Source organism: Antechinus flavipes, chromosome 4 (genome assembly GCF_016432865.1).
Source record: "Antechinus flavipes isolate AdamAnt ecotype Samford, QLD, Australia chromosome 4, AdamAnt_v2, whole genome shotgun sequence".
Classification (NCBI taxonomy): domain Eukaryota; kingdom Metazoa; phylum Chordata; class Mammalia; order Dasyuromorphia; family Dasyuridae; genus Antechinus; species Antechinus flavipes.
Window position 1 is genome coordinate 391,244,626 of NC_067401.1, and position 25,541 is coordinate 391,270,166.

General features: G+C 32.3%; 1 protein-coding gene and 1 long non-coding RNA gene across 5 annotated transcripts in view; one reads left to right on the forward strand and one right to left on the reverse strand.

Moving 5' to 3' along the window:
• The window catches only part of PTPRC (protein tyrosine phosphatase receptor type C), a 134,119-nt gene that overhangs the window by 38,177 nt on the left and 70,401 nt on the right, over positions 1-25,541 (reverse strand). The window contains exons 4-13 of one of the 4 annotated variants that reach the window (XM_051998700.1): positions 24,041-24,247; positions 22,140-22,280; positions 20,762-20,905; positions 20,061-20,150; positions 13,745-13,771; positions 9,556-9,750; positions 8,658-8,786; positions 7,158-7,328; positions 4,252-4,374; positions 2,842-2,988 (exon numbers count right to left, since the gene is read on the reverse strand). In XM_051998700.1, the coding sequence (XP_051854660.1) occupies positions 2,842-2,988; positions 4,252-4,374; positions 7,158-7,328; positions 8,658-8,786; positions 9,556-9,750; positions 13,745-13,771; positions 20,061-20,150; positions 20,762-20,905; positions 22,140-22,280; positions 24,041-24,247 (1,374 nt within the window). The remainder of the gene's footprint in view (positions 1-2,841; positions 2,989-4,251; positions 4,375-7,157; positions 7,329-8,657; positions 8,787-9,555; positions 9,751-13,744; positions 13,772-20,060; positions 20,151-20,761; positions 20,906-22,139; positions 22,281-24,040; positions 24,248-25,541) is intronic. The other 3 variants (XM_051998702.1, XM_051998701.1, XM_051998703.1) reach the window with 3 other exon arrangements.
• LOC127562755 (uncharacterized) overlaps positions 22,229-25,541 on the forward strand; it is a 28,976-nt gene continuing 25,663 nt past the window's right edge. The window contains exons 1-3 of the long non-coding RNA XR_007953809.1: positions 22,229-22,285; positions 22,765-22,931; positions 24,036-24,109. This is a non-coding gene — a long non-coding RNA (uncharacterized LOC127562755). The remainder of the gene's footprint in view (positions 22,286-22,764; positions 22,932-24,035; positions 24,110-25,541) is intronic.

Consider the following 25,541-nt stretch of genomic DNA (forward strand, 5'->3'; position numbering starts at 1 on the left):
ATTTTCTTTTTATTTTGGTAAACATTCTCACAATTTTTTAAACAAATGAAAGAGACAGTAGCTAGATCAATAGTAACATTTCCAGAGTATCTTTGTTTTGGTAGTAATTATATCGGTGACTTTTTCCAACCATTTTGTATTTTTTCATCCTTCATATTTCTTGAGAATTGATTTTTAAATATCAAAATTTTGTCTCCTCTTGCACAGACTTCCTCTCCATATATCTGGTATGGAACAGTAACTCTCTCCATTTTTTAGTGCCATGTCTATATTTTCATTTAGTAAATTGAGGACTATGATATTAGAGTATCAAAGTAATGACTCAGCTACCATTTATGATAATCATTGTTTTTATGTTAATCTTTTGTTCTTTTTATAGTTCCACCCTTACATAGTATTGAGATTATTTGATCTCACACCAAGACAATCTCCCCAAAATGGCTTGACACTTTAGTGTCCTATCTGAGAAAATGTTGAAATTGTGAGTTGGAAGGCTTTGCTTATTTATAATAATTCTGATTAATTTAGCAATATAGATTTTTAACACCATCAACTATTAAAAATCTTTTTTGAATCCCAGAAGGAAGTGACTAATAGTAGTTATAAAATCTACTAACTTTGTAATATGAGGAAACAGATTATCTATAATAGAAAACAGTGAGGGATAGCATTGAAAAATTATCTCAGACCAAAAAAAATAAGGAAACAGAAGGCTGGGACCATTGAAGATAGAAGCAAAATCCCTGTCCTATTCACTGTCTCAAAATGTGATGGTATGCCCTGGGTCAACCAGGAAAAAAATTAAATCAACTTTGAATATTCTCTGTTAAATAATGCTGAAAAGTGTTTTCTTAAAAGAACTTAGGGAAATTTTGGTCAAAATAGTATTAAAAAATTAATTAACAGTGAATAAAGGGGTAAGAGATAGTTACTTGGGAGAAATGTTAGACCTGGAGATTGAAAGATCTACATTCAAACCTTGCCTCTAATATTTACAAGCCATTAGTGAAGGACAAATTATTTTACTCTACTCAGCCTAAGTTTTCTTTTGGTTAGAAAGTAGATAATAAAACTCCTAGTGTCTTATTTCACAGCATCATGAAGTTAAAGTAGGTAATAAATAACACTCCCTAGATACTATACAAAATACTATAATTCAGTTACATATCAAAGGCAATTGATAGTGTAGTGGATAGAGCATTGATTTGGAGTCAGGAAGGCCTAAGTTCAATTCTGGTTTCAAATACTTACTAGTTACATGACTATTTGCCTCAGTTTTCTCAATAGCAAAATAAAAATAGCTGTGAAGATCAAATGAGATGATATTTTTAAATAGTACTTAGTGCCTAGGACATAAGAGGCTCCATATAAATGTGAATTGTTATTGTTATTATGATTATTATTTATATTATCATCATTTTCATATTGTGATTGAGGGAAAAGACAAACTGATAAATTTGGTAATTTTTCTATTTTTAAACACCTCAAGATTACAATAACGTTACATATATACATATATAATATTCACACATATTTGAATATGCCAAAATAAAACATTTTTAACAATTATATGGTTCTTGAAAACTGTTTTTGCAAAACATTTTACATATGTTAGCTCATTTGAACTTCATTAAAACCTTGTAAAATGGTATTATAGTACCAGTTGACAGATAAGGAAACTGAGGCTTATTTGTCAACAAATATGACTAGTAGATATCAAAGGCTGAATTAAATACAGATTTCTACAGTTCAAGATCAATATTCTGTATTCTATATACTTTTTGTTGAATTAATGATCTTTTGAGAACAGAGCTTATAAAAACACTTTAAATAGATTTTCCATATATTTTTATGTTTAGATGTTAATTTGTAAAATAACATTTGAATTTTTATCATTTCTCTAAGAAGATTCATGGGTGAGAGAACAAAAGGGGTGATTATTTATAGGAGACATTGCAACAAAACAAATTAAAAAAATTTTTTTGCTACAGAATGATTTCTCTTCCTTCCAGGATCCTATCTCGAAAGTGTATTTTTAGAATGAAAAATGCTTTTATTGAGTTCAGCATATTTGACTTTAAAACTTCTTTTAGTAAATTCATTGTAACATAAAAATAGAATTTTAAAAAATTATCATATTCAAAAATAGAAATTATTGCTAACTTCTTTCTGAATAATTTTAAATACAATGAATGCATTTTACTAATTGTTTTAGTTTCTCTTTATTTCCTTTGTATTCCAACACAATGAAACACACTCCTGGATTAAGAAATCAAAGAATGAGTAGAAGCAGTTATAGAGCCTCTATAAACATACGAATTTTTGTTTCAGATGTTTGACATTATTTTTTACAAAACATTTGGATGCATTCTCCAACGGGGATTTAAAAAAAACAACTTTAGTATATCTGAGCATGCAAAGCACAGGACAACCGCAAACATGGGACCTGTAATATTTAAATCAGTGTCCCAATCTATAGTGTATTTCACTCTCTCAGGTTTTAAGTAAGACATTTTTCCTGAGTCTATGTACCTTAGTAGATTCAGCTACTGCCTTCTAGATTGCTTGAATGTTTTCTAGATCTGATCCTTCTGGAGACTAAAATGAGGACAGCATTCAGGGGCTTGTTAATCTTGAGACAAGAATTACTCTTTACTGATATTCAAGGTAGGATACTACTATCCTGGTCACAGTGAGGTTGTGAGGAATGTGCTATACAAACGGAATTTGTCAGACTAATCAATACTCCATCCAAATATGACATAACTACAAGTGTTTAAATAGAACATTCAAAAGTTTTAATTATGTCATTAAAAAAACAAGAAAACAAATATGACTTACTTCCAATATCTGTCCAAAAGAATTCATTCACAGCATCTGACTCCCTTCGTGTTTTTCCTTTTGTGAAGGCTGTTACTGATACATTGTATTTCGTATAAGGATCCAACTTTGAAAGAGTATAATTGGTTGTAGAATTGGATTCACAATCTATTTTTAAAAAATAATCACATTTTAAAAATGTAAAATAATCTGGAACATGTAAACACAGAAAATGCTCTTTTAAATAATATTCAAATGTCCAAATGAAATATATAATTAAGAACTAAATGTGATCTTATTGCTCTAAATCATGAATTTATCTTTATTAAATTCATGAGGAAAATGTTTAAATATAAACATTATTTCCCAAATATGTGGTCACATCCTGTTTCCATGGCTTAGTTAACATTGGTGCTCAGGCCTGAAATTCTTATCTCCTTTCTTTGCATCTTATCTTTCAAAGTAGAAGTAAATCTCCTCAGGGTTCCTATATCAAGCTTCATTCAGGATGCTGATATCCTTTCCTTCCTACCCCTTTCCCCCCCAGATCCTTGGTTATATTCTAATTATTTGATCAGATAGTGGTCTGGGTCTTGAAACTTCTCTGAATAAATTCCCAATTTTGTCCCCTAATATATTAGACTAGGAAAGTGCTTCCCGTTGCTTAAATTCTCAGCATTCTTGACCACTTTCTTTCCTTACTAAGACTGAATGGTATGAAAGACTAACCATGATTCCTGAAATTGGATAGAGAAGAATTCAGTCTACCACCTAGCAGAGAGAAGATGAATTCTACATGTGGCATGAATTATATATTTTTGGACATGGCCAATGTGGGAATATCTTTGCTTAACTGCATATATATTATAAGAATTTTATAATGTTATTAAGAAGTTATAAGAATTTTACTTTCTTTCATTTATTTTACTTTTTTTCATCATTTTTTCCAGAGAGGAGGAAGAAGAAAAAAAATTAATTGAAAAAATAAAATAATTTTAAAAATTCTTTGAGTTACTTGAGATTAGGAACCATATTTTGCCTTTTTTTGGTATGCCCATCATTTGACACAGTATCTGGCACATAACAGGCAACTAATATATGCTTGTTAACTAACTGATTGACAAGGTCAACGGTTGTCATATTTCTAGCTTTAGTATAATTCCTGATGCATGATAAAAGCTTGATAATTGATTAAAAACTTCTTAATTGATCGACTGAAGTCCAGGAATACACCTTAGAAAGACTAGGAAATTCTGTAAAAATCTTCAAATGGCTATATTATTTCAAAAGCTGGGGAATCCTAGAGGTTATGGTAGACTTCTTTGAAATTCCTTTACACTAGCTAAATAGATGTCTCCATGAATGTCTGATTCATTCAAGATTCCCTGGAAGGTCATAGGATAGCCTGAAATTAAAGTGATTAAAAATTACCTATCTCTGTATTGTTTCTCCGGATGACAAAGCCATGAAAAGAGCCTGAAGGTGCAACCCAAGAAATTTTAATTTCTGTTTCACTTTTTGATGTCCATGTCAAATTGCTTGGTCTTGCAGGAACTATTAAAGGAATGGGAGATATTAAAGAAATGATATGAAAACATTAATGTGGAAAGCATTTTATAAATCTTAAACATACATGAATTCATTAATTAAAACAATTTCATAATTCTATGTCAATATTCTTGATTTGATTTAATTGGAAACAATTGACTGAATTTAATCTATTCTTGTAGAATAGCTTCCTCCAGTCTCAGCTCATATGCTATCTCCCTCACGAGGTCTTTCCTGTTTTCTCTCAGTTGCTAGTGTCCTCTCAAAATTAATTTGCATTCACTATATATTTATTTTGTCATGCCATCTGTGAACATGTTTTTCCCCCAAATAAAATATAAATTTCTTGATTATTAATTCTGAGTTTTTGTTTTTATATTCCCAGGACCTGACACAACTGCTAGTAGCAAACACTTGACAATTGCTTTTAAATTGAATTGAATTGATAATACTTAATGAGTCCTAGAGATTTTTTGTTATGTTTTGATTTAGGGATACTCCAGGAAAATGAGTGGTTGTGGGACCCTACATCACCTACATATTCTGCTACTCTACTTTTCTCAACTGGATTTTGTGGATTCATAATTTGGACACTTTTCATTGACATCAATTGGAATCGCAAAATAATAATTTACCCTATGGAATAATGAAGATTGATGTTATTACTAGTCTCACATTTATAAATTTGAAAATGCTTATATAAATACTTCTATAGAGGTCTTGTTCCTAGGTGGCAATTCCAGTAAAACCTATAGAATCCTGGGTTTTAAAAAATTGACACAAATTCAACCAATATTTGGCAAGTGAGAAATAAATAATCACAAAGCTATTTCAAATTCTACTGTTACTTTTACCAATTACTGCTATTATAGCACAAAAGAAAAAAAAACAAATAAAAAGTTATATTAGTTATAGAAATTATTTTTTCAATAAAGTGTTCAAAAGTATGAAATTTTCCTATAAGTACAAGTTTAATCATAGTAATCAGACAATGACATATTAAATTTAAAAATGGATACAATAATGGAACTTTTTATATTTTAAAGAAGTTCCATTCAGATATTTATCACTGATCTACTGAGGATCAAGGGATAATTTGTCTTCCATAATAATGAAAATACTAAATATTAATTGCTAATTTATTGAATCTAATAACATTTTTAGCCTAAACATCTTCTCTGTATACCAGTGTCCATATTTCTTTTTTCTTTCACAACTAAATTAAAAGGATAGTTTTAGGAAGTTTCTGAAATTTAATCATATCAAAACAAGAAATAGAAGAAAGAAGTAGCTCTGTCACAGAAATAGAATGGTATTAATTATTTGCAGAGCAGGGTGGAGAGTTGGGGGGTGGATTTGTGACTTTTATCTATGTGGGGAATTCTTGGTATGGACTACTACTCTTTTGATGAAAATCAGTATTCTTCTGTGACTTCTATTCTTAGAAAATAACTAAAGAAAAGAGATGTTGGGTGACTTGTCCATAGCTATAGTAAAAGCATATATGTTAAATGCAGTTATTACATTAAGTTCTTGATTCTTTAAAGCCATGCTTTGAAATTGACAAGATAGTTGATTTCCAATTATATTCTTTGAATTTTCAAGAGTTGTATATAACAATAAAGAATAATGACCATTATTCTTGTCCTTATAGCTAAGAAAATCAAAATCACATGGAAAGAAGATGACATATATAATCATCATATTGCCCTGCTTGCTATGAGATTTGTTCTAGGTTTGCTTTCAGGGGACCTACCAAAAATGAGCTTGTGTTCTATTTCTTTTTTACATCTACAAAAACATATTTTTTTTTAAATCTTGCTATTCAATAAAAGTCTGTAGAACATCAAATCTATGAAAATGATAGTAAGATAGTGACTTGTCCTGGGATCATTTCTATTTGAACTCCATCAGAAAAGTTAAGATGATGGTGGTGGTGGTGATAATAATGATGATGAAGAAATCATAAGGCCTTCAATGAATGACCTCATGAATTTAGCCAACAACTGTAATAATAATCATGCTTCACTTAATGATTACTTATTAATATTGAAAAGTAACAAGAATAACAATGTTTAAATATTAAATGGAAATGGGATCTCACAAAAAAGGCATTTTTCTTCCAACAGTGTAGCTCACCATTCATCCATAATTTGTTGTGACTCTTATTAACTACCATCTATAGATCTTCCACAAAGGAACTAGTACTGGAATAATAAGAAACTTTTTTTTTCATATTTTTCCTGGACCTGTGGTTTTATCAGCATGAGGAGATCCTGAAGAGGAGTTTTCTTAACAAAATAGAGAAGCCTTTTCATTGTATCATGTATTCTTAAAGAATTGCTTGAGGGAACTGAAAGGTTAGGTGACTGGCTCACAGTCACATAGCCATTATGTGTCAGAGGAAAAACTTGAACCCAGATCTTCCAGACTCTGAAGCCAGCTCTCTATCCTATTGACTCTCATACAGAGTATATATGATCTGATATAATTAAAAGAAAAAAAATTAAACAAACTTTTCCATGTCTTATGACTCTTGATTTTGACAACAGCTATGCCAGGTAGTATTAATTTTTGCTGTCATTTTACAAATATGAAAAAAAGACTCAAAGGATTGAGATAATTTGTCTAAGATCACATACGTAGCAAAGTATACCCATTTGAAATGTTTTTCCTCCAATTCTACCCCATCTTTTCATCCTCCTATCATCATTCATCATTCATCAGGTTAGAAAGAAAAGGGAGCAAATATTATGTCAATAAAATTAAAATAAAATTTCTACACTTACCTCCAAAGTCTGTTGTAATATTCATTTTCATTACTTTAAAAGTGTAGTTGTGATAAGTAACAGAGGCATGGCAGATGTAAAGTTGTTGAGGCAACAAATTAATGAATTTTATTTCATTCATATTTTTTCCTGATTGATTACCAAGTAATTTGTTGCCATCCTGGTTTTTACCTGAAAGAAATAATTATTATATTTTCTGGCACAAATCTAATATGTTACCGATTCCCTAGCCAAATTTGCAATTTGCTCCATGAACTCTGATACTATAATTGAAGAAAAGAAGATGGCTCAGTATAAAAGTCAATAACTGATATTTTATTTTTTGGAGGGGGGATTACTTATCATTCCTAATTAAAGTTCACGCATCAACCTTAGATGAGATGATCTGGAAAATGTTTGGCTCCCAACAGTCCTTGAGTCTTAATGCTTCTGCATTGCTGTGATTTTGAAGACTACCTTCCAACACCATTAAATTTATTGTGGCTCTTTGATACATCATGGATTCAGCCCATCACATATAATTCCCATTCCTCTGATATAATCAGACTTTGCAGTGTCTCAACTCTGCTTTTTCCTTTGTGCCTTTCACTATAGTTTCTGGTCCCCCATTATTCCTTAGATCTGATTTTCCCATTAAACTAGGACACAGATTACAGATTTCTGACCTATCCACTAGTCTTCCTGTAATAATTGACCTGGACACTGTTTAACCACAATTATATTTTCAATAACTTTACAAATTTATTAAATATCTTTATTTGATGCAACATGGGGTAGGAATGGGCCATTATGGCATATAGTTGGATATTAGAGATTCTAAAGAATACATTATGTTGTTTGTAGCAGTCTTCTATTTATCTTATTTGAAAGTATAAGTTTATTTCTACTTTAAAAGAATCCTATGATGCAAGTTGACTGACTTGTCATAAACCTAAACCCATAAACATAATCATAAACTACCCCTTCACCATGATTGAACTTTACTCTGCATCAAATTGCTCTAAGATTACCACAATGTACAATTTTGGGATTCACTTTACATATACTATCTGAACTTTGCAGCAGTCTTGTGAGATAGATGATATCATCACCTATATTTTATAAATAAGACAATTATGGCAGACAGATTAAGTGACTTGTCTGGATCACACAGCAAGTAAACCTCTGAGGCAAGATCTGAACTCAGGCTTTCCTAATTCTAAATACAGTTCTCTCTTTAATAGATTACCTGGTCTTTTGTTTTTGTTATCAGCCCTTGCTCCATACAGCAATATTCATTAACTAGAGCCTCTACATGCCTCTAGTGAACTGCTAGTAAATTCATTTTCAGATAAGTGATTTTTGATTAATTTTTGGTGATTTTATAAAAAGTATTATTAAACATAATGGTCTGTATGGCATACAAAACAATCAAAAATGTGAATCCAGAACCCAGTTAAGATATAAGCATATTTTACAACCTATGGAGGATCAGGGGAAATTACCCAGAAACATTCTTACACTCAAAATTGTAGGATAAAGAGTTTCTTGTACAATTAGCATTTAGGTTACTATCTTCCCATTTTAAATGAATAGAAGTATCTGCTTCTTTTTCTTCTGTGATATCAATTAGCTTAAAATGTTCTGGATCTGTTGAGATATAGAATAAGAAACATGATATAATTTACATTTCATAATTTTAATGTTCTTTATGCCAACTTATAAATATTTAAAATATCCCTGTAACATGAATTAGAGGGAAAATCTTCTCCCCATCTTACAAATATTAGCTCAGTTAGGATGAATAATTTTGCTTGTTACTATAAGGAAAACTAAAAGTTTATGAAACTATTTTCCAGGATGGTCAGTTATAAACACATTCAATTATTTCCAAAAAATCACGTAAAAAGCATAGGTGGATGGCTAATCTTGGTCAAGATAGAATCAACTTGCTAATAGAAAAAAAAAAAAGAAGTGATTAAAACCACTAATTCAATTTTTTATAAAAAATCATATTTGGGGGAGAAGATTACCTACTGGCACACTAGCAAAACAAATTAGGAATAAATGATTATTACTTCTGTTAAATATAGTCAGATTTTTTTTGCCTATTTGTTTATTTTTAAATAAAAGTTCTTCCTTCACCAAATTTCTTCCTTGACACTTGATTCTAGCAGGATGCTTACCTTGAATTCACAAAGACTATATATACTTGGAAGCCCTAAATTCTAAAATCTTGCAATTCTTGAGTTAGAAGCCTAAGACAGATTGTCTGACTGTGATTGTGGAAAATACTAGCTAAAATAACAGAAAATAATCATCAGGAAAGACAGGATGAGATTTAAAAATTGTTTGTTTAAGCTACAACTCCAAATAAAGGCTATGTACTAAATTAGTACTAATTAAAATGGATATTTACCTGGAGGCACCTTTAATATTAAGTTTTCATGTGGACATGGTTTAATTTGTATAGCAACCAAAGAGCATTCACTAAGGTTTGTAAGACACAATCCAGGAGTTGAAAAATCACACGTGATATTTTCAGAAATATTGATATTTGCATGATATTTTCCTGAGATAAATGTATAATTCACAGTCCTATCTTTGTATTTATCTGAAAGGAAAAAAGAAGTTAGGTTTAACTTCAGAATAAATACATTTAAATGATCATATACTTATAGCCTTTTTCTTTTTCTTTTTCTTTGAAGGAGACCTTAGACAATCTTAGAACAATATTATCCTGAATAATTCTAATGAACTTATAAATACATAGCCCCAAAGTGGTAGGAGAGAGAGAAACAGATGGACCATTAAGGAAGGTAACTAATGGCTTCTTTGATCTGAATAATCTCCACCAAGTGTATAATAGAAGGATTTTATTTTTAAGAATTTATAGAATTATAGAATTTAAGAATTATAAAGAGGAGCAAGATACATCAGTTGACAGTGTATATTTTTTAGTCATAAAGGGCCATTTGACCCAACAATACCCCTACTATATCTGTATCTTTAAAAAGTTGGAGGGAAAGATATATTTGCAGAAAAAACATTCAGAGCAATTCAATTTGTGGTGGCAAAGAATTGGAAATTGAGGTAATGTCCATCAATTAGGGGTGAAAAAGTTGTAGCCTACAAGTCTAATAGAAAACTGTTGAACCATAAGAGATGATCATTTCAGGATAATTTCAGAAAAACCTGGAAAGACTTACATGAACTAATACAAAGTGAAGTGAGCAGGACCAGGGGAACATTGCACACAATAACAGCAGTATTGTACGATGATTAACTATAAATGACTTAGAGATAATCAGCAATACAATGATCTAATACAATTCTAAAAAGATTCATAATGAAAAATACTGTCCATCTCCAGAGAAAGAATTGAGAGAATCTGAATGAAGACTGAAGCTTACTATTTTTCACTTTACTTTTTGTGATTTTTTTTGTTTGTTAGTTTTTTTATGTGTTGCTTTTTTGGGGGGGGTCTGTTTTCTTTTAAACATAAGTAATATAAAAATTTGCTTTGCATGTTTGCACATATAACCCTATATTAAATTTCTTACCATCTCAGAGAGGAAGGAGTGAAGAAGGAAAATAGAGAATTTGAAACTCAAAATTTTACAAAAATACATGTCAAAATTGTTTTTACATGTAATGGAGGAAATAATAAAAAATAAAAAGAAATTAGAGATGATAGGATGAAAATATTTAAAATTTGTAATATGTCTATTGAGTGATTCTTTTAGGATTAAAGTAAATAAATATGGAACTCTTTTGTGTGTTTATTTATCTGTTGAGTGAAAGTATTGTCTTGAGTGGGAAATGCCCATATTTGGATTGGGATGCAGGTGGAAAAAATCAGGAGTTTTTTTTTATTTCTCTTGCCTGTATAGCAAATCTGTACCAGCAACTTTCATATATGTGGATCAGGGAAAACAAGAGCTCTAAGGAAGCATTCTAAGTAGAGCATATGAGAATTAGAAGGCATACTACAATAAGATCCTCTTCTTCCTTGAGACATTGTGAAAGAGAGTGAATCTCTGGTTAGTTATTATACTGGTAGTTGTAACTTTGCTGATACAAGACAATCTGGCTTATAGAGGAGTTTATAGACTATTAGTGATTAGACTATAAAGATGAAGGTTAAGTATAGGAATATGATTATGAACTGATGCAGAGTAAGATAAGCAGAACCAAGAAAACAATATGAAAATGACTATGAGAGAGAAAGAGAAACAGAGAGAGACAGAGAGACAGAACAGAAGGGAGGGAGGGAAGAAAGGAGAAGAAGGAAAGAAGGAAGGAAGGAAGGAAAGTAAGAAGGAAGGAAGGAAGGAAGGAAGGAAGGAAGGAAGGAAGGAAGGAAGGAAGGAAAAAAAGAGGGAGGAAGGAAGGAAGGAAGGAAGGAAGGAAGGAAAAAAAGAGGGAGGAAGGAAGGAAGGAAGGAAGAAAAGAGGGAGGGAGGGAGGGAGTTAGGGAAGGAGGAAAGGAGAAAGAAGGAAGGAAGAGAAGGAGGGAAGGAAGGAGGGGGGAGGGAGGAAGGAAGGAGGGGGATAGGATAAAAGTAAGAAGGAAGAAAGTGAGGAAGGAAGGAGGGAAAAGAAAGGAAGGAAAAAGGAAGGAAAGAAGGTTAGAAGAGTGAAGGGAAGAAGAAAAAAAGAAAGGAAGGAAAGAAAAAATGATTTGTGATTTTTAAAGTCCAAGTTCAGAGAGAATTGAGAAACACACATCCTTCCTTTATTGCACAGATTGGGATTTGAAGGTAGGGAATGTTGCGTATACTGTCAGACACAATTGATATTTTTTCTCTTTTTTTTTTGATTTGTTACAAATGATAATTTACTGGGAAGAAGAAAAGGATAGATATATAGCAATCTAATGGGATGCAAAACAGCTAAATAAAACAAGACAAAACTAGAGAAAATTAAATTAAAGATAAAGAGAAAATTAAAGATAAAAGCTAAAGCTAAAGAAGTTGTGATATGTTCAAAGTCATAAGCAGGTCAGTTATAGAGCCACAGATAGATCTGAAATCCTTTGATACTTCTTTCAACAGAAAAGAAGGGAAATTTTCACTTAATTATTTCAATGAAGCTGAATTGGGTAGAAAATAACAATACCATATTTTTAAAAGAAATTGCTGATGAGGAAGTGATGGTAGAAAATAGCTATTTCTTATGTGGATAGGATTGAGGAAGGTTTTTTTTTAATTAAAACTTTTTTTCATTTTCAAAATATATGCATAGACAATTTTCAATATTACCCCTGCAAAACCTTGTGTTCCAAAAATTTTTTCTCTCCCTTTTCCTCAACCCCTTATCCTACATGGCAAGTAATTCAATATATGTTAAACAATTCTTCTATACATGTTTCCACAATTATCATGTTGCACAGAAAAACCAGGTGAAAAGGGAAAAAAATAAGAAAGAATACAAAATGCAAGCAAACAACAACAAATAATAATGCTATGTTATGATCCACACTCAGTTCCCACAGTCCTCTCTCTGGGTGCAGATGGCTCTCTTCATCATAAAACCATTGGAACTGGCCAGAATCATCTCACTGTTGAAAAGAGCCAAGTTCATCACAGTTGATCATCACATAATCTTGCTGTTGCTATATATAATATTCTCCTGGTTCTACTCACTTCACTCAGCATCAGTTCATGTAAATCTCTCCAGGACTATTTGAAATCAACCTGATGATCATTTCTTATAGAACAATAATATTCCACAACATTCATATATCATAACATGATATGATATAACTTATCATTCTCCACCTGATGGACATCCACTTAGTTTCCATATACTTAGTCATTTTAAATAGTAATTTTCTATTTTTAAGCGATCAATAGAAAAAGAAGAATAACTATGGTATTCAGGCAAGAAAACCAGATTTGGAGGAGGGGACCTGGGTTTACCATAACTTATTCATTCTCCAATTGATGGACATACACTCAATTTCTAGCTTCTTGCTGCTACAAAAAGGGCTGCTATAAACATTTTTGCACATATGGGTCCTTTCCTCTTTTTTATGATATCTTTGGGTTACAGCCCCATTAAGACTCTGCTGGATTAAAGATTATGTATAATTTGAGAGCCCTTTGGGCATAGTTACATATTGGTCTCCAGAATGGTTGGATCAGTTCACAACTCCACCAAGAATATTTAGTTCCCCTGTTTTCCCACATGGCCTCCAATATTCATTATTATCTTTTCATAATGTCTTAGCTAACCTGAGAAGTATATAGTGATACCTCAAAGTTTTCTTAATTTGCATTTTTTTAAACAACAATGATTTAGAGCATTTTATCATTGGACTAGAAATTGCTTTAATTTATTCACCTACAATTATTTATAGAGGAAGCTTTTTTAAAAATGATAAATGAGATCAAAATACTTGTGCAAGAAGAGGAGGAGTTAGTGGAAAAAGATATTATAAGATCTGAAAAAGATTTAATACTAGATTGGAAAAAGCTCAGGAAAAATTTGTTTAGGATAGGGTTAGGGGCATAGGTAGCATCTTTAGAAAGGAGAGATCCTTCTTTCTTTGAGACAGGAATGAAGATTAGTCAAGACATAAAACCAAGACAAGATTAAACTTACCACATTGCTCAGTACTTGAATTATCTTCTGGAAAAGAAAAAAAAAAGAAAACAAATTATCATAGTGATTTGTCTATGGCTAAATGGAATTACTATCTTCTGTCTTCAGGTTTCATGTTCTTTCCCACCACTTGATGAAATTATAATAAGTGATAAGTAATTAGCAGAGAGTCATAGACTATTAGATCAAAAAGGGATCTTATGAAGCCCAAGATTTTTAATTAGAAAACCTGAGTTCAGATCTGTTTAACTTTGTACAAATCACCCAAATCCTCTGGGTTTCAGGTTACTCCATTTGTATAAGGACGGAGTTCTTAAAGGTTATAATCCTATGATTTAATTCAATCCCCTCACCTATACATGAAAACATAGATGTCTAAAAAGATAAAGTGATAAAGGAAGATTAAACAGGTGGCAAATGTCAGAGCTAGTATTTAGAAAAGAACTCAAGTTCAATGGTTCCATCATTAATATAAAAAAATACTAATGTCAATGATTTGGTTTTCGAAAACTTTTACTTATTTTTTTGAATAAACATGAGTAATTGGTTAGTGGAAATAGCTACTTATAATAGTATAGTTATATATTTCATGCTTTCTACCTCAAAATTAAAGTGAAATAAAGCCCCTTTGAGATCTAAATAAATATCAAAACTCATGAGCAGTATTGATATCTATCTAGTATAAATGTTGACATTAGCCTCAATAATTATATTATCTACCTGAGGTGATAAGACATGATACTCTGTTATCTCACCCAGATGAAAGATCATCTTTATAAATCAGCCACATTGGTAACTTTATACTAAGTGAATGAACTAAAGAGACATCTACAGGAAGTATATTCTGATTAGGCAAGGAACTTATTTATACTCAGGGAACTTGTATTAAACAGTGATCTAGTTCAGAAACTAAGAGTTTTATAGTAAGTAGTGACCCAGTAAACCCATTCCAGTTAAACCCTTGAGAAGGAATCCCTTACGAAGGAGAGAAGAAGGACTCCTTCTTGGTTTAGGGTTATTGCCCTCCACAAGAGGATTTGAACTTTTCCCTAAGCATGTACTAAATACTTTGGTGACTGGTGGCTATATCAATATTGGGAGAGAAGAAGTAATTAGATAAAGAAGGATCATTGAACTACAATATACCACATGTAAAAAGCTGCATCATGGCTGAGGGATTTCACTAGTGCCCTGAAAAAAAGATGGAAAATATTGCTAGCAGTCAGAAGCTATGATATACATTTTTGCTACATGAACTTTCTAAACTTAAGCCCACTTTCCCCTGGTGGTAGAGTTAGAAATCTTAGGGGAAATGTTTTGTACCAACTCTTCATACTAATAACAATACAATATACTTTCCAGTTAAAAAGATGGCAGAGAGTAGACAGGACTTTGCCTGAACTCTTCCTGGTGTCTTGATTCTGAGAGACTCAGAATCAACACCAGGTCAAACCTCTGATTGGATTTTGGAGAGACAAAATCCACAAATATTTGGAATGTAACAAATTTTCAGCAGAAGATATCTTGGAAGGAATTTAGGAAAGGTCAATATCAATCAAACTGGGGCTGGGGGAGAGGGTGAGACTCAGCTCAGTGCAGGCCAAGGGCAGGAAGATTCAGGATGGAGAGATTTGGCAGGGGGAATCTAGTGAGAGACTCTTAGCCAAAATACAGCAGCATTGTCTTCTCTCTCCTGGTTCAGAAGGCCAGTGGGTCAGCAGACTAGCTGTGAGACCTCCAATACAACTACCAAAGGCAAATACTGAGCCCCTGAAATTCAACATAACAAGCAGAATTTGGCCATGCCCACCTAGCTTGGGGAGGATGCCTCTAGCACTACCAGTCCCAGGGCAGTGTAAACCTCGGTTACCCTGTAAAGGAAGCTTGGGACAATCTCCCCTTTGCCCTAGCAGATATCAAACTTTAAAAAATGAGCAAAAAAAAAAAAGCAAAAAGACCTCTAACCACAGATAGGTATCATTGAGACAGGGAAGAACAGACCTCAAACCCTGAGGACACTAAAGGAAAATGCCTCCAACTGAAGCCTTAAAGGGAGATATAAACTGGTGTTGAACTAAAAAGACACTCTTGGAAGAATTCCAAAAAAATCTTAAGAGAGTTAAAAGAAAAATGGGGAAAGGAAATGAAAGCTTTCATTTCATTTCACAGAAATTTTCTGAAGAAAAGAGCTCCTTAAAAATACTTTTGTTGAAATGAGAAAAGATACATATACTGAAGAAAACCACTTTTTAAAAAATAGATTTGGTGAAATGGAAAAAGAAACAACTCCTTGAAAAATAAAATTGATGAAATGGAAAACAAAATCCAATGAACAAAACAACTCCTAAATTCAATTGGACAAATATAAAAAGAGGTTTCCAACTGAAGAAAATAATTCAATAATTATTCTAATAATTCTAAAATTAAATTCTAAAACTAAATTCAAAAGTTCAAAAATTCTAAAAATTAGAATTGGACAAATGGAAGTGAATGACTCAATAAGACATCAAGAATCAGTCAAACAAAACAAAAATAATGAAAAAAATATAAAATATCTCATTGGAAAAACAACTGACCTGGAAAATAGATCCAAGTTAGACAATCTGAGTGCTAATCTAAGAATTACTGTACTACCTCCAAACCACAATAAAAAACAGAGCATGGTCAACATTTTTCAAGAAATTATCAAGGAAAACTGCCCTATATCCTAGAACCAGAGAGTAAATAGCAGTTGAAAGAACCACCTATCACCTCCTGAAAGAAATCTCAAAATGAACATTCCAAGGAATATTGTTGCTAAATTTCAGAATCAGATCAAGGAGAAAATACTGCAAGCATCCAGAAAGAAATAATTCAATATCGAAGAGCCACAATCAGAATTAGCAGGATCTAGCAGCTTCTACTTTAAAGCATTGAAAAGCCTCCGTATGATATACTGGAGGGTAAAGGAGCTTGGACTGAAGCCAAAAATCAATGACCCAACATAACTAAGCATTATATTTCAGGAAAAAGGATGGATATTCAATAAAATAGAGGATTTTTGATTATTTTTAATGAAAAGACTAGAGCTGAACAGAAAATTTGATCTTCAAATATAGAACTCGAGAAGTATGAAAAGATAAAAAGGGAAGGGAAAAAAGAACTATGCTTTTTTAATTAAAGCTTTTTATTTTCAAAATATATAAATGGATTATTTTCAACATTCACCCTTTCAAAACTTTGTGTTCCAAACTTTTTTTCCTCCTTTCCCTCCACCCTCTCCCCTAGATGGCAAGTACTCCAATATATGTTAAACTCATGTGCAATTCTTCTATACAAATTTCCTACAAATGTCATGCTGCACAAGAAAAATCAGATCAAAAAGGAAAAAATTAGAAAGAAAACAAAGTGCAAGCAAACAACAACGAAAAGAGTGAAAATACTATGTTGTGATATACTGAGTTCTCATGGTCCTCTTTCTAGGTACAGATGGGTCTTTTCATCATAAGACCTTTGGAACTGGCCTGAATCATCCCATTGTTGAAGAAAGTCATGTCCACCAGAACTGATCATTCTATAATCTTGCTGTTACTGTGTATAATGATCTCCTGGTTCTCCTTATTTCATTCAGCATCAGTTTGTGTAAATCTGTCTGGGCTTTTCTAAAATCAAACTCCTGATTATTTCTTATAAAACAATAATATTCCATAACATTCAATAACAGCTTATTAATCTTTCTCTAATTGATGTACATCTACTCAGTTTCCAGTTTCTTGCCATTACAAAAAGATCTGCCACAAACATTTTTGCACATATGGGTCACTTTCCCTCCTTTATGATCTCTTTGGGATATAAGCCCAGTAGAAACACCACTGGATCAAAGGGTATGCATAGTTTGATAGACCTTTGAGCATAAAAAACAGGTTTTTAAAGGTTAAAATGTTTATATCCCTACATGGGAAGATGTTATGTATAACTCTTGAAAACTGCATCTATGTGGGGGGATACTTCGAAGGTGAGAATGTAAATTGACTTTAATATGTTGATATAAAAAAAGAAGCTAGGGAATGGAAAGGGAATTATACTGGAAGAAGGGGAAAGGGGATGCAAAATGGGGGTAAATTACATCACATAAAGAGACAGAAAAAGATCTATTACCATTGAGGGAAATAAGGGAGGCTGATGAGCATTATTTGAACATTAATTTCATCAGATTTGACTTAAAGATAGAATATGATACATATTTAGTTAGATATAGAAACTTGTCTCATCCTACATTTTAAAGGAAAGTAGAAGGAGAAAGAGGAAAGAAAATGGGGAGGCTAACAGAAGATAGAATAAAAGTAGAAGGAGAAAGGGACTAAAAAGGGGGAGGAGTTAAAAAGGGAGGGCAGATTGAGTGAAGTGGTGGTCAAAAGCAAAATGCTGGTGAGGAGGGAAAGATGAAAGAAATGTATAACTTGGGGAAAATAGTGTGGTATGAAATACAGAGTTAGTAATTTTAACTATGAATGTGAATACAGTGAATCCTCCCATAAAACAGAAGCAGATAGCAAACTAGATTAAAAGCCAGAATCTTGAAATATGTTGTTTACAAGAATCACATTTGGAGCAGAGAGATACATATGAAATAAAGGTAAAAGGCTAGAGCAGAATCTATTGTGATTTAACTGAAGTAAAAAAGCAAGAGCAGCAATACTGATCTCAGATCAAGCAAAAGCCAAAGTAGATCTAAATTTAAAAAGACAAGGAAGAAAACTACATCCTGCTGAAGGGATGATGAAGTAACACCAATACTAAACATATATGCACCACATGCCATAGTATATAAATTTTTAGAGAAGTTAAGAGAATTGCAAGAAGAAATAGAAAGCAATTTACTAGTGGGGGATATTAACCTCCCTCTATCAGAATTAGATAAATCAAACCACAAAATAAACAAGAAGGAAGTTAAGGAGATAATTAGAATTTTAGAAAAGTTAGGTGCGCTAGACCTTTGGAGAAAATTGAATAGGGACAAAAAGAAATATACTTTTTTCTTGATAGTACATGGAACCTACACAAAAATTAACCATGCATTAGGGTATAAAAACCTCAAAATCACATGTAGAAATAATAAATGCATCCTTTTCAAATCATGATGCTATAAAAATTACATGCAATAAAGGCCTATGGAAAAATAGACCAAAAATAATTGGAAACAAAATAATCTAATCCTAAAGAATGGTTAAGTAAAACAACAAACCATAAAAAACAAGCAATAATTTCATCCAAGAGAATAACAATAATGATACAACATAAAAAATTATTGGATGTAGTCGAAGTAGTTCTTAGGGGAAATTTTATATATCTAGATGTATACTTGAATAAAATAGGGAAAAAGAAGATCAATGAATTGGGCATGCAACTAAAAGTCAGTTAAGTCTGGATGACTGATTGATATCAGCTGATAATCATGAGGAGAAAGGATAATGGCAGAGCTAATGAGCTATATATACCATTAATAAATTCTTCCAATTCCTCAAGGGTACCCTAGATCACTGAAGAGATATGTAGCCATCATTTGCAGATCCATTCAGATAGGAGTTAAGATAAGTATGTGTATGTTTTAACTGAAAAGAAAGGGTGAGTAACTTATTGGTGCTGTTTTTAATTCTGACTTGCCTTTTGACTCTCCTTCAGGTAGAACAGAATAAAGATAAGTTATTAATTTAAAAAAAGACTAAGAAAATAACATGTAACTCCAGAAGTTTAGTCAGAAGTGACTACAGCAAGATAGGAAAGATCTCAAGGTCTCTGACGTTCCTGTCAATATTCTTTGTTGAAATTCAGAAACTTCTACCATCAAAGTGAGATACTCTGACTACTGTGAATTTTATGATCAGTCTATGAATGCTCCTTCTGCTTTTAGATTATCATGCCCTACAGAAACTACATAGGTGTCAACTATATATCTATAGCTGTTTGATCATGAAACTATTCTAGTTTAAAGAATGATCTTTTTCCTTTTAGTATCCAGAACCATCATAAACAATAACAACAACAACAACAGTGGCCTCATTTGGTCATTCTATTGGATTGATTATAAGGTTTGCATAGGCCTTTTTTATCATAAAAATATAAATTGTACCAATGACACAAACAAAATATCCTGGACAATTTGACTGTAGAAATGCAATGATTCTGACTAATTTCACTATTGTTGTGCCTCAATAGCTGAAGATAAAATTTTCAATTACATTCAGAAAAAGAAAGTTTAGTAAAATTAGTTCCTTTTTATGAGTAGATGTCCATTCAGAGAATGTAAAGTCTACAACGACTGTGTATCAGTTTGTACCTTTTCTTGAATCATACAAGGCAGGGCTAAAACTTGAGGGGCTGTCTGTGGTAGTTTGGAGTTTTACATTGACTGTAGAATCAGAAACATCTGCAAGGAAAGCAAAAGAAAAATTGACCATTAATCAATGAACTTGCTATTTGAAAATGGAAAGTGAAAAGTTTCTTCTTATTTTTCAAAAGTGAATTGTTTTTAAAATGTGAAACATTGTTCATTTTCATATCAATTGTATTTGATTTACTCTTAAAATTTGAACAAGCAAAAGATAAAGGTTTTAGACAAATTAAATCATTCCTAATTTATTTTTTCTAGATGTAATATATATCACCAATATAGTTGACCTATCTAAGATGCAGGAATATCCTAAGAATTTTCTTAAAAAATATAAAAGTTAAGTAACTCATTCAAAATCACACAGTTATATTTATTGTCAATGGCAGGATTTGAATTGAGTGTTTCCTGATTCCAAGTCAATACTTTACTATTGACTTCATTTAAGTAAAAACAGAAATTGCATATAGCATAATTTTTAATTAAAAGGCACATTTAAAAAAAAAACTAATACATTTTCCATCTTCTAAAATTTGTAAAATTCAATATCTATATATATTTTTGTGAACAAAAGAGCTATTTCTAGACTTACCCTGGCAAGCCTTACCCATCCTTACTATCTGGAGATTTAATTGTGAGAAGAACCAAACCTGAAATATTATCAGTGATGGTGATGGCAGTAGTGAGTGAAGGAAGGACAGCAGAGCTGTTGCGTGCTGGATTGAAATCTGTTACTGATGTAGAGTTTGAGTCTGCAGGTAAGGATGTGGGGGTAAGCATTTCTGGTTTATAATCTATAGTAAAGAAGGAATTAGTAACTATTATTTCTTTCTGTCACACAAAAACAAAGACTTAAAATTCAAAGTTAACATTATAACTGCATCTGTAAAGAACCTGACTAGCAAAATTACTTGTTTCCAAGTATTTTCTCATTTCCAGATCTTAGAAAATATGTGAAACAAGCTGTACCCAGTACAGTCACTGAGAATAAATGGAAGAAACAGAACCATCACTGGTACTTACAGCAAGTACTAGAAAACACAATCCAGAGTATGTTACAAAATAGTCCCTCAAAATTAGCTTTTAAAGCCAATACAGTTGTAAAAGAGTAAGAAGAGAAATCACAAAGTGCTGTGTGAAGAGCAAGAATCTGAGAAACCAGAAGACCAAAACCTGAGACGGTCTTAGGTAGGGATAGAAAGAGGTTCCTCTGGAGTGTGGCTTCCCATCTGGTAACTTCTGATGTACATAAATTATTCTTAATGAGTTGGTGAGTTCATTTATTTTCATCTGTTGACAATGCCTTTGAAATTATTATACCTTAAGAATAACTCCATAACCTTTCCCTAGTTAACTTAGAAAATCTTGTCTGATAGAATTATATTTCTAGGGCTAGAAAAGTCCTTGGAGATCATTTAGTTTAATACTCTTTATTTTTTAGATCAAAAACGTGAGTTCCAAGCATATTAAATGGCTTGCCCAAGGTCAAACTTTGGGTCAGATTTTGAATCCAAGTCCTCTAACTCCAGAACCAATACCTTTTTCTGTGCCAGATGTATCATAACAGAGATAATATTCTCTAATTTCATTAAACAAACAGCAGATATTTACAGAGCATTTACATGGTACTTAGTTAAAGTATGGGTGAGATCCTATAGACAAACAAAAGAATCTTTGGGTGCTAGGCTAACGGACTGAGAACAGATCAATTTTTATTAAGAGCAATGAGAGATCTTTTTTATCTATAATGCTATCTCAAAATATGAATAAAAACATAGCATACATTACAAAACATTTCCCCTTCCTAACAGCTGCAAAGCTCTCTATTCATCATTGCTGAATTCTCAAAAGCCTCAATTTTGAGAATTATTTAAGTATAGTAGTTGAGGGTTTCCATAATTGTCACAATCCTAGAAGTAAGACTAAAACTCAAAAAGTTAATAAAACATCTAAATGTGCTGGTAAATTTTGAGCAAGTGGTTGGTCAGTGGAGGTATGATTTGCCACATGCAAAGGAACTGGGCAAACCTGTTGAGTTATTCGCTGTATCAGCGATGAGTGTGGGAAAGACAGCAGGACTGCTGCTGAGTGTTTGGTTGACAGATCCATCGGAGAGAGCGTGAGAGGCTGCATGGGTGGTAAGATGGATGCTCTTGGTTGGTGACACACCTGAGGTAAGAAAGTAAGATTGTTATGTTAGTTTCTCCCTGACTTTGGATAAACTACTCAAATGCTAAGAAATTATAAAATGGAATTTTCCAAGGGTCCTCTATGTTGTGAAAGTATCTTCATCTGCCAATCTAATAACTTAGGTAGCTAAGTCCAGGTAGGTTTGGGAAAAAATACCCCATAGCCTCTGCTTTTTTTTTTCTTTTTATATTGCCCTAAAGTGTTATTTATTACTGATACCTCTAAGTTTAAGACCCTGGGGGCTTTTTTGGCTCTAATCCTATCCCTGGTGAGACACAGCAGAAAAAGGGAACAAAGGATAAAGAAATCACCTGCTTTTGATTCCGGCAGGGTTCTTCATTTTGACTGAGTATGTAATAGTATCTCCTATATCTAATTCAGAAGAATCACAATTTAAGAGAGATAAATACTCCCCTTTAATGGATTTCTTCCTCAATCTTTTTTTTGATCTGACCCTTTTAAGGTCAATGTAGAACATCTTATCCAGCACTGAGGTTGCATGGGAATTCCCTGGGCCCCTGGTGGAAGGAATTACTTCACAGAAAGAAACTTGCAGAATGATTTGCCCTCCTGAGAAAGATCCTAGATATGTTGCTTTTTGCAATAATATGAGCCTGACTACTGGGGATGGTAAGATATGTAAATATGCTTCATATATATTATGTTCATTGACATATTTTGTAGTTGTGGTCATATATATAATTTTAGATCCATTCCTGGGCTCAGGATGCTCTATGAATACACACAAAAAAATAGATTTCCTTCATGACCTGAGTCAGGAATTGAAAACAAAGAAAGGTAGCCATTAGTTCAAGGTGATGTCTGTCAACTTAACTTGGCCAATAAGTGTGAGGCTAAAATGGAGCCAGGAGATAATAGAAGTTTGGAACAGCATGTAGTCATAGGATTTAGAGTTAGGAGAAACCACAGAGGTCATTGAAACAACCTATTCATTCTAGGTATGAAACAAGTGAAACATTATATTCCACAGAAAATTTTGGTCCTCTTCAAGTCGCGATGATTGTATACATAGGTTCTCCTCAGCAAATTGCCCATCATAGATCATTTTTTTCACTCCAATAAAAAGATTCTGCCTTTCTTTTAACTGCTGACCTGATATATTTTGCTCAAGGTTTGGGTCCCTATAGCATAGACCTCTAGTTTACATAAGTGTCTAGAATTTTAAGATACTTTACAGAAGTGTCTATCTTAACACACTATCGTTAATTCAGATCTCTTTCTAGGGAAGCTGTCTATCTGGGGTGTGAAAATGTGGAATTTTAAAGAACCAAAGGACAGCATAAGGATATCGGGTTTAAGGCGTATACAAAAGGCTACTTATAAGTAAAAGTAAATGTAGAGGAAAGGGCTGAGTATTTCAAGGGAAGCTGTCTATTTGGGATATGAAAATGTAGAATTTTAAACTATAAAAGGACAGCATGAGGATATTGGGTGTAAGGAGTATACAGAAGGCTACCTATAAGTAAAAGTAAAGGTAGAGAAAAGGGAAATGGAAAAGAACTGAATATATCTTTCCTTAATTTTGACAAGGTCTTTCAAAGTGAGCTTTCTCTCTTCCTGACTCATATTTAGGTATAAGCTCACATATGATCTTCTGTTCAGAAACTACCAGAATTTACCCAAAGAAACTTTTCTTTCAAGAATCAGATTTCAATATGAAATAGGTTCAAAATTTCCTTATTGTAATTTTTAATATTTTCATTCTCTCAAAAGCCAACCTGTCACATCAGTAGCAAAAGTTTTGACATTACTGCCAGAATCCGAGGATACATCAGCTGAAGTAATAGGTGAGTTAAGAGAAGCCATGGTCACTGTGGCACCATTTTCTCTTTCAGAGATGCTTGCGGGTAAGAATGCAGTGGAGCGAGTAGGTGGTGGGCCAGTTGGAAGTGAAGAATAGGGCTTTTGAGCCTCAATTGTTCCTGCTATGTGATGGTAGGTAGAAGAAAGCAAAAAATTATATATGATAGACATCTTAATATCGGAACATAGCAGATTCGATCTTTTCCTTTAATTATTTTCTTCTCTAACAGGCTATGATGAGTTATAAACAAAATGAAAGACAGTATTTACCCTTTCACTAGATATATTCACAACATCATTATTTATCCAAAATAACAAGTGATTTGGTAAAATTAGTATTTTTTTTTTTAAAGAACTGGCAAAGATAAGAGAACACTTTTCAGGGATGGAAAGGGAAGACATAGTTGAAGTTAGTAAAGAACTAGAGAGAGGGGCAGAAAGGCTTGGGGAAAAGAACAGAGTGCTGTTTTGTTTTGTTTTTTTCCAGCAACTTTCACAAAGAAATTACCAAACAGAAATTCAATTCCACAAATACTTATTTTGAAAAAAAGTCTCTGAATTTAAACAACTGATGAATATACTTTTTTTAATTGCTAACATGAGTAACACAAATGTTTAAACATTCTTTCTTTGACAGTTGATTCAAAGGATGCCTTGTGGGGAAAAAAATTGTAATTAGTCTCTATGACATAAACCACAAAACAATATTGTTATCCCTTTAATACTCTTAGCAAACAATTATGAATCTCTCAATCACAAATTTATTTCAATTAAATAGAATTATTTCTTCCTATAAAATCTCTCAAAATAAATTTCATAATTTACTAATTATAAAAAGCAATACTTCTTTGCATTTGTAGTAGTAATCTCTTTCTTACATGAAATGAAAAAAATTTGAAATAGAGAAACTTTATTTAAAAGACCAAAATCATGTAAGAAAAGAATAAGACATAGATCATCCCTATTTATCTGCTAGCTACTGGAATTGTAGCAAAGATGATTTCAATGAGATTACTGATGCTGAGCTTAGATCTTAATAATTTTGTTCAATTACAAGGCAGTTATTTCATCCACCTGTACAAAACTCCATAAAACAATGAATATTGGGAAATAATAGCAGGATAGAAACTTCAGAACTAGTTTTATCTTAACTCTGCCAAAAACATGAGAGCAGTTAGATTACAGAATTACTCATAACTGCCTATGTAAACAGCTTATATATAATTATAAAGTATCTTATACCTTATGACATGACAATATTATCCTTTAAGTAGTACCACCTTCTTCAATACTGAGATGTATTCTTTATCATTCTGTTTTAGCTCAATCAATTTGGTTCATCTTTCACAGTGGCTTGTAAGCAAAACCAGATTGAGAACAATTATTATGGCAAAAGACTGGGAGAGTTAAGAGGAA